Raw genomic sequence first — 9,852 nt, forward strand, 5'->3', positions numbered from 1 at the left:
CGGCAGTGCTGTCATTGAGTATTGCCATCATAGACCCAGTAAACACAAATACTTATTATTAAACTCCATAGGAGCAGTAACAATAAATAAAACATAAATAAATAATAATAAAAATATATAAAATAATAACATTTTTGATAAATATATATATATATATATATATATATATATATATATATATATATATATATATATATATATGTAATTAAATTTTTTATGTGTTTTAACAATACAAACATATTAACCATAATAATGGATGACATCAAATACAATAACTAAACAAGTAAAATAATAATAAAAATAATATTATACAAAAAAAAAAACTACAGAGGCAAATTATCAAATTAAATAATATTTAAAAAGTCCTTATAAAATTCCACAGTTTAAACACTTTTTACATTTTGTAAAGTAGTAATTAAACAATTTAAGTCACAAAGAAAATTCTTAGGCTAAGAATATCTAAAAAAAAACATCTTACCACTTGTGACGGGAAAAAATAAAATGCATTTACATTTTGTTGTCATTTGTTCCTAGGTGTTGAATATTGCAAATATATATCATCGAATGTGCTTCTCTTTTAAAAATTCTTGAATACACATACAATTTTTTATTTTTGCAGCATTTATCAAAAGTCATCACATGGTCTGGTACTTTAAGTTTGAAAAACATGGCAGCCAGTGGGAATATCGAGTCTTGTTACTGACAACATATCAATGCTGAAAACTTGTTTCAATAGCTTTCAGTTTACCGCTTCCGTATTTCTCAGCATGTTTGTGTTTTCTTCTTGTTTCTTTTACTATTTTTCATTTTTTTTTATCCGACGCATGACATTCTTTGTATAGGGTAGCTTATATAAATATAAACGTGTGTTGACCAATGGCAGTTCTCTCGGACATGTCAACATTTAATACTACGATATGTCAGGTTAAGTTACTATTATTTAAAATCGCTATATGGTAGGTGGGCATAACTTAACGCAATTCACAGTTAATGTCCACATACAGTTCAAGTGTGTCAGTAAACAAAGAATACAGTATTGACAGCTGTAAGAAGCTTACCACACCATTACTTACAAAACATTTTATATTTACTTACCTTATTTATTTATTTATTTTATACTTTTATTACCTTTATTTTATGTCCCCATACAGACAACAGCTTATAAATCACATTGTTTTCTATTAGCTATGCTATATGTTACAGTTGTACACTACATTTATATAAGCTAATCAAGAGATTCTGTTCACAAGCTGGAAAGTTTGGAGTAGTATTAGATAGATCGATTAAGTTTGAACCATATTAAAGTGTAAATACTAATTAGCATGCAAATACGTTTTACCAATTAAATTAGCATTTTGCTACCACTTCTCTTTCTGTTTACTTGTTTGTTTAACATGTATTGCTATGCTAGCAGATTTGAACACTATTAGCATGATCATTATGCTGCTCACATAGTTGTAGTACATAAATATATATACACATACATATATACACATAATTTTTTAACAGTACAGAAAGCATCATGTCTTTAGAAAGTCCTCATCAAACCCAATTGTTATTTGTGTTTTTAAAGGATAGATGCAGGTTATTAAGCATCCCATTGAGAGGCTGCTCACGGCCCTCTTGTCCACACAGAAAGATCTAATGGAATCATACCAACAGTTCAGCCGAGCAGAAAAGACACTTTTAGATAGAGGACTCCAGCCTGCTAATTAATTTTTCAGCCCCATCACTGTTCACTCCGACTCAAACTGGAATCCTGCCCATCCAGAGAATCCTCAAGATTTTCAGAGCTTTTACATGAGCCCTTACCGCCGTACTCCACCCAGCGTACACAATACTATCTACATTCAAACTATTGGTCAGCGAGCTTGTATTGTAAAACAGCTTAAATGTTTCACTAACTATTGTTTTCTTACTTGTTTTTGTGCCATTTTGATAAATGTACAGGCTCTTTTGGAGATGAAGCGGCTGTGGCTGAGCAGTGTGTTGAATGGCTGAAGGACTACTGTCAAACCTTCTATTATGGGCTGGCGGTCAAGCTTTTTCCACCAGTAACAGTCGCTTCGTCAGATTGCTCATTTTGTGTCAACAGCAACACACACCACCTCCAGCTGCATGCAGGTTAGTACTGTTTAAAACTACAAATTGTATTATCATTTATCAGGCAAATGACAAACTATAATATCCAAAATAACTTAAATAAAAATAGCTTTCCTTTAGGTGCCAGAATTGAATCAAGCATAACGTTCATTCATTTTCCATCAGCTTAGTCCCTTTATTCATCAGGGGTCACTAAAGAGGAATGAACCACCAACTTATACAGTAAATGTTTTACACAGCGGATGCAGTTTTAGCTGCAATCCACTACTGGGAAACACCCATACACTCCCGCATTCACACACACAAACTACAGCCAATTTAGTTTATTCACTTCAAAAATAGCGCATGTTTTTGGACTGTGGGGGAAACTGGAGCACCTGGAGGAAACCCACATGAAAACGGGGAGAACATGCAAACTCCACACAGAAATGCCTATGACCTAGTCTGGATTCAAATCAGTGACCTTCTTGCTGTGAGGCGACAGTGCTTACCACTTTAAGCATAACAAATAAAATAAAAAATAAAATAAAAATAAAAAATAAAACATATTTTCTCATTATTAGTTATATTAATAGAATACATATAGATATATTAATGGAATTATCAGAAATTCAGCAGAAACATTTTTATATAAAACATAAAAACTAATAAACTAAATTTTTGGGCCCATCATTTGATCTATTTACTTATTCAAATGTGTGTATATATTTATTTAGTCAGTTTTTATATTAATTTCAGCAATGCTAATTATAATATTCTAATTTGTATAGATCATTTGTGTACAATAGAAATTTGAAAGAATTTGCTATTTGATATCATATTAAACATTTAAATTTATGTCTTTTATATATTATCTAGTGGATCTATTAAATAATTTCGTTTTGCATTATAAACCTTTTTAAGTTTGAAGCTATTTGCACATGGTTTTCACCATTAATTAATAAATATGATTAATAAAATTAGTTTCACAAGTTAACATTAACATTAGATTAGGCTAATTTCAGACAGTGTTTCGCACTGATTTAAAAGGTGCATTAGGTGATTGTCTACAGAAACACTTTTTGTTGTGCTTTTTGAAAGTCTCTTTACATTTCAATATTTTTGATTAAAGTAAATGATCTAAATGTATTTATATGTAGTTTTATATTTTGGGTAAGGCATAAGACTCAAAAATGTTCATCCAATTAAAATCTGTCAGGCCAACAATTCCCATAATTCTGATAAGGAGCCCAAACTTTAATGTAGATTTGTTGACAGACCGTTCACGCAGATGCGTCATTTGCACATGCATGCACACAGTGTTTACATGCACCTGAGAGAGAAAGAAAGAGAGAGTTTGACTGTGGTAAAACAATGTGTTGATGTGACATTTCATGAGGGTCCTTTTACAGCATTGATAATGTAGATTTTTATTTAGTTCAACAACAAAACATGAGTAAACAGCACTATTCCACCAAGCCTGTTTTACTAAGGTGAAGTTGGTGTTATTTTTACATTGATTCATTTTTGAACAATGTCAACATGTGAAGTGGTGCCTATATTGTTTATCATGCTACTTTAAATATTCAAAATAACTTGTAAGTATGGCTTAGTAATAAGTGTAATTTCTGCACCCCGCCGGCCAACCACTAAGCAGTCGCTTTAGGACCAGCGATTCTTGCATGGAGGAAATATTGTACATTATAACAAGTTTTGCTACACAACTGAAAGTGTGCTAGATGTAACAATTCTTTTCATTCAGAATTGTAGTATTATAAAGTACTATACAGTTTTCTAACTGGTGAATGACATGATCTAGTGGGTTATCTACTGTCATCTTTAATGTGTAAATTCGTGATTTCAGGAGGTGGGGCTTTGGACTTGTGAACCTTTAAGTAAATGTAAAATTCCTCAGGCTATATCCAACTTAAATAGTTAGCTTGTCATTTGCCACTTAATTTTATAACCAAAAAAGCCACTTAAATATAAATACTTTTATAAAAAAATGTATTTGTATAGTTAAAAGTCAACAATGCACAAACTGCACATAAACTTTCTAGATGTAAATATATAACTTTATAATTTGTATTGTTTATATTCCAATTATTTAAATGTCCTTCTTGCGTCAATATCTATGTATGTACTCTGAGCTCCTGAAAACCACGAAGAGACTCCTTGTGTGTTTACGTACACTTGGTGAGCAAAGCTTATTCCGATACGTTTCCAGGAGAACTGATGGCCTTCTTGAAAAAGAGAAAGCCCACCGATGCTTTTTGCATTGCGGGGATCACCATGATCGATTTGTACCTCAAGGAGTCGTGGAATTTTGTTTTTGGCCAATCTTGTCTCTCTCATGGTGATTTTACATCATCACACTATCGTCATATGAACTCGTTCCTGAAATTTTTTTGTAACAAAAGCACAGTTGTCATTAGAGCACACTTTTATTTCTGATTTAACAAACCTTTTGCAATTTTAATACTTATAAATTTTAAATTATTTTTTTCCTGTAGGTATAGGAGTCTTCAGCTTTGCATGGTATGATGATGATTTTTACAAGTTGAGCTATGCAGGGCGACTCAAGAAGAGAATAAAACTGAAGTAAGGAGACTACTCTATGTTTGAGAATTACTACACTCCTCCACTCACCAGCACTCTTCTGCTGCACTCATGCAAGGTGAAGTGAGACCACTGGCCTTCAGTGTGTTATAACTATTAATCATCATAAAACTCAATTCATTTAATCATTCATTTTCCTATAGCTTTGTGCCTGATTTATCAGGGGTCACCACAACGGAATGAACGCCATAAAATTCAATCGAACATTGTTTATTTTAATGGAATACTGCAGCGCATTTATTATCAATCATTTATACAATGTGTGTATATACACTCACCGGCCACTTTATTAGGTACACCTTACTGGTACTGGGTTGAACCCCTTTTGACCTCAGAACTGCCTTAATCCTTCGTGACATAGATTCAACACGGTACTGGAAATACTTCCTAAAGATTTTGGTCCATATTGACATCATAGCACCATGCTGTTGCTGCAGATTGGTCGGCTGCACATCCATGATGTGAATTTCCTATTCCACCCTATTCCAAATGTGCTTTATTTAGACAGTCTGGTGACTGTTCAGGCCATTTGAGTGAACTCATTGTCATGCATAAGAAACCAGTTTGAGATGATTCGTGCTTTATGAAATGCCTTGTTATTCTGCTGGAAGTAGCCATCAGAAGATGGGTTCACAGTTATCATAAAGAGTTGGACATGGACAGCAACAAATCTCAGGTAGGCTGTGGCATTGACGCAATGCTTAATTGGTACCAATAGGCCCAAAGTGTGCCAGGAAAATATCCCCTAACAACATTACACCACCACCACCTGAAACGTTGATACAAGGCTGGATGGATTCATGCTTTTATCGTATTGACATCAAATTCTGATCCTGCCATCCAGATGTCACAGCAGAAATCAAGACTCATCAGAGCAGGCAACATTTTACAATCTTCTGTTGTCCAATTTTAGTGAGCCTGTGCAAATTGTAGCCTCAGTTTCCTGTTCTTAGCTGACAAGAGTGGCACCCTGTGTGGTCTTCTGCTGCTGGAGCCCATTTGCTTCAAGGTTAGACATGTTGTGCATTCAGAGATGCTCTTCTGCATACCTCGGTTGTAACGAGTGTTTTTTTAACTTACTGTTGCCTTTCTATCAGCCCAAACCAGTCTGGCCATTCTCCTCTGACCTCTGGCATCAACAAGGCATTTGCGCTCACAGCACTGCCGCTCACTTGATATTTTCTCTTTTTTGGACCATTCTCTGTAAACCCTAGAGATGGTTGCACAAGAAAATCCCAGTAGATTAGCGATCTACAGACCATGTCTACATGCCTGAATGCATTGAGTTGCTGCCATGTGATTGGCTGATTTTAAATTTGCATTAACAAGCAATTGAACAAGTGTACCTAATAAAGTGGTCGGTGAGTGTATATATATATATAACCCTTTTTCTTGCAAAACTGTATTTTTTTGTAAGTTTATGTGCCACAATTTATTTAGATTTCCCTGACTTGTTAGTTATCAGCGCACAAATGGAAGTTTATCTCTTCTACACTTTACATTTTGAAAAAATACATATCTTGCAATTCTGCCTTTAATATGTATAAACTCACAATTGTAATATAGAAAAAAAAATTTGCTAGTAACTTTTTAATTTAATATTTAGTTTTTGTAGGCGACGCAGTGGTGCAGTAGGTAGCACTGTCGCCTCACAGCAAGAAGGTCGGTGGTTCAAGCCTCGGCTGGGTCAGTTGGTGTTTCTGTATGGAGTTTGCATGTTCTCCCTGCGTTCGCATGGGTTTCCTCCTGGTGCTCCGGTTTCCCCCACAGTCCAAAGACATGCAGTACAGGTAAATTGGGTAGGCTAAATTGTCTGTAGCGTATGAGTGTGAATGAGTGTGTGTGGATGTTTCCCAGTGATGGGTTGCAGCTGGAAGGGTATCCACTGCGTAAAAACGTGCTGGATAGGTTGATGGTTCATTCCACTGTGGCGACCCTGGATTAATAAAGGACTAAGCCAAAAAGAAAATTAATTTAATTTCTGTTTTTACCCCATGACATCATGTTCTGAAGGTTTATATAAAGGATGGATGATTTCATTTCTTGCCATGTGTTATATTTTGTGGTTAAAAACATTCATCAACAAATGCACTTAACTTTGTATAAGAGTTCATATTTTAATCACAACTGTTATTTGTTCATCTACTTCAGACCTTGACTCATGAGATTGGTCATATTTTCGGGATGCAGCACTGCCAGTGGGTGAACTGTATCATGCATGGCTCTAATCACTTAAAGGAGTCTGATTGTCGGCCACTTGACCTCTGCCCCATCTGTCTTCGTAAACTGCAGTCTGCCCTCAGTTTCAAAATAGCTGACCGATATAAGGTAAGACCAGGGGTCACCAACCTTTTGGAAACTGAGAGCTACTTCTTGGGTACCGATTAATGTGAAGGGCTACCAGTTATTAAATAACACATTTTTTTCAATTTACTTTTAATTTCATGTTATTATTAATAATTGATTATATTCATCTATGTGAAGACATTGATCATGTTAATGATTTCTCACAGTAGTTGTCAACAATGATATAACAAGGTATATAAATATTAATATGCAACACTTCATTTGTCTGAAATTGTTTTTAAAGTTTTTTTAATATATAACGTAAAGTAATTTTCAAATTTACACCAATGCAAGTGTGATTAAAAAAGAATACCTATAAAATTATTAGATGCAGCTTACTCATATGTGGTGCTATGGTGAGCGATTTTTAGAACAGGCCCGCGGGCAACTCATGTGAACCTGGCGGGCTACCTGGTGCCCACGGGCACCATGTTGGTAACCCCTGGGTAAGACCATACCCTGCCACAACTGACAGACTGTAGTTTATAGCAATGGATATTCACCTTTTTCCTTCACTCCATGATCATTTGCATGAATTATGGGAGTAACTGAGTAAAGCTTAACTGCAAACAATCTGTAAAATGGTTTTAAAAAACTGGATAACATGAGGTGCTGCATACTATCGTTGCATTTACTGAATCTCCTGGTATGGCAACAAAGTTCTTAATTTATTCATTCTAAATCTTAAAACAACTTAATTATTAAATCAGTATGAGAATATATTTTCCAGTCACAACGACCTAGAAAATAGCAACTTTTTATTTTCCATCAGTCTTAGTACACAATGTATCTATAGGAGAGTCAAGTTTTAAATAGGAAGACAATTATTAAAACTATTTGGTTATTTTTTAAAATGAATTTCAAATTTGTTTATTTAAAAGCACATTTAAAACAGCCACAAGACTGACTGAGTAATATCTAGTAAACATATAAAGAAAACTATAAAAACATAGAAATAAAACCAAGAGAAGCAACATATATATATATATATATATATATATATATATATATATATATATATATATATATATATATATATATATATATATATATATATATAATTTATAAATAAAGCAATCGACAGAACTATTAATATAATGTTAATATTATAATTATTATTAACAGTTTAATATTAATATTATAATATAAAACTGAATCAGTATGGTTAAAGTTATTTAAAAATAGATGGTGATGGTGCCATTCTAATCTCATGGGGCAGATTGTTTCACAATCCCAGACCAGCCACAGAAAAAGCTTTGTCCCCTCTATGTTTTAGTCTGGAATGGGGAATTAAAGCAATATTTTGTTCACTGGTCCTTAAACATCTCACGGGAGTAGAAAAATGGTACAGCTCTGAAAGATAATGTGAGGCTAGACTATGTAGGGTTTTATACACCAGTAAAAGAACTTTAAAATTGGTTCTGAATTGGATGGGCAGCAAATGGAGGCCCCTCAGATTACTATTTTAAATGAATCTAGCAGCAGCATTTTGGACCAATGTTAGGTGATAAATTTGTGATTTAGAGATGCCAGAGTAAAGTGTGTTGCAGTAATTTAACCGTGAAGTGGGATTTAAAACCCCGAAAAGTGGTATTTAAAAAGTGTTTAACTGCACAGGAGTTGATAAAAGCTGGAACCAATAATAGAACTGATAAGTTTGTCTAGTTTCAATGACTCATCAAAAATGACAACCAAATTCTGCACTCGAGAGGATCTGAAGGCAGAGATGCAGACCAGATCTAGGCATGTAGCCTGAAAATTAGCAGTAGGGCTAAAAACAATAACCTCTGTCTTATCTTCATTTAATGTAAAAAAAATTCTAGTTTTTAATCTCATCTAAGCATCTTAATAAGTTATGAAAGAACTAGAGGGTAATTTATTTTGCTAGGTAAGTAAAACTAATGGTCTAATCAAACTCAGTAAACTATTCTAAGCTGAAAATGCTCCCGCCAGACCCAAAGATTGGCTGAATGGGTTGAAAAATAGTAAAATGCCACTGGTTTTACTCTATAGGAGTTGTAAAATGAGCTTATTTTCTTCCAAAAGTGGAGTGTTTCTTTAAATATTACTGTAATATAGGAATACAGTGAGAAAATAACCTCAAGGAATAAAACAGTAATCTCAAAAGAGCTTAAACCATGAATAAACTTGTGTTACTGGTTTCAGTAATCTAATTTTCATGATGAATTAAAATGAACCACAAAGCCAAACATGCCTGTATAAAGATTATTTTTTAGCACAACCTTATTATTTAAAATGATGATTTGTTCTTTTGATGGAAGTCCTACATTTAGAAACACAGTAGTCACATGTGGAAAAAGGTGGATACAGTGAACAATAGCAATATTCTGTTGTGAACATTTGAGCATATGAGGTGAATCAGAAACATACTATAGTTACAGAATGTTATTATGTTCTCTAAAGGCATTACTGCATTGGATTGAAGATGGAGCTGATAGACTCAAAACTCAAAAGCCACACAAGCCTTCCAGGAGTACACACACTGGTTTTACAAGTGCTTACAAGTATTGGAAGGTGAAGCATCATGAACCAGCCAGGTTGAACTTTTGCTATCTGCCGACAATATATATATTGTTAAGATAAGTTAAGACATGCTATTTGCACAATCTTATAAAGAGCTTTAGTGAGTCTGCTGAGTAAATACTAGTAAACGTGTTCATAACAAATACTTTAGATTTGTTTGTATGTATAGATCAAACTTAATAAATTTTTGTTTGTCTTTCGTTTGTATTTGGCTTTTTCTGAAGGTGTCTGTTAAACAAGAAATCAAATTCAGACAGCAGC

General features: G+C 33.8%; 1 protein-coding gene across 1 annotated transcript; it reads left to right on the plus strand.

The window, feature by feature from the left end:
* Positions 1-822: 822 nt before the first annotated feature.
* On the plus strand, positions 823-9,731 carry amz2 (archaelysin family metallopeptidase 2). The gene is given in 8 exon segments (XM_087276223.1): positions 823-956; positions 1,574-1,861; positions 1,951-2,124; positions 4,310-4,438; positions 4,596-4,759; positions 6,853-7,029; positions 9,472-9,505; positions 9,508-9,731. Coding segments are annotated over 7 exon segments (1,050 nt in total). The 5' UTR covers positions 823-956; positions 1,574-1,578; the 3' UTR covers positions 9,597-9,731.
* The last annotated feature ends 121 nt before the right edge of the window (positions 9,732-9,852 follow it).

This window comes from Danio rerio, chromosome 12 (assembly GCF_052040795.2).
Source record: "Danio rerio strain M-AB ecotype USA chromosome 12, GRCz13ab, whole genome shotgun sequence".
NCBI lineage: Eukaryota > Metazoa > Chordata > Actinopteri > Cypriniformes > Danionidae > Danio > Danio rerio.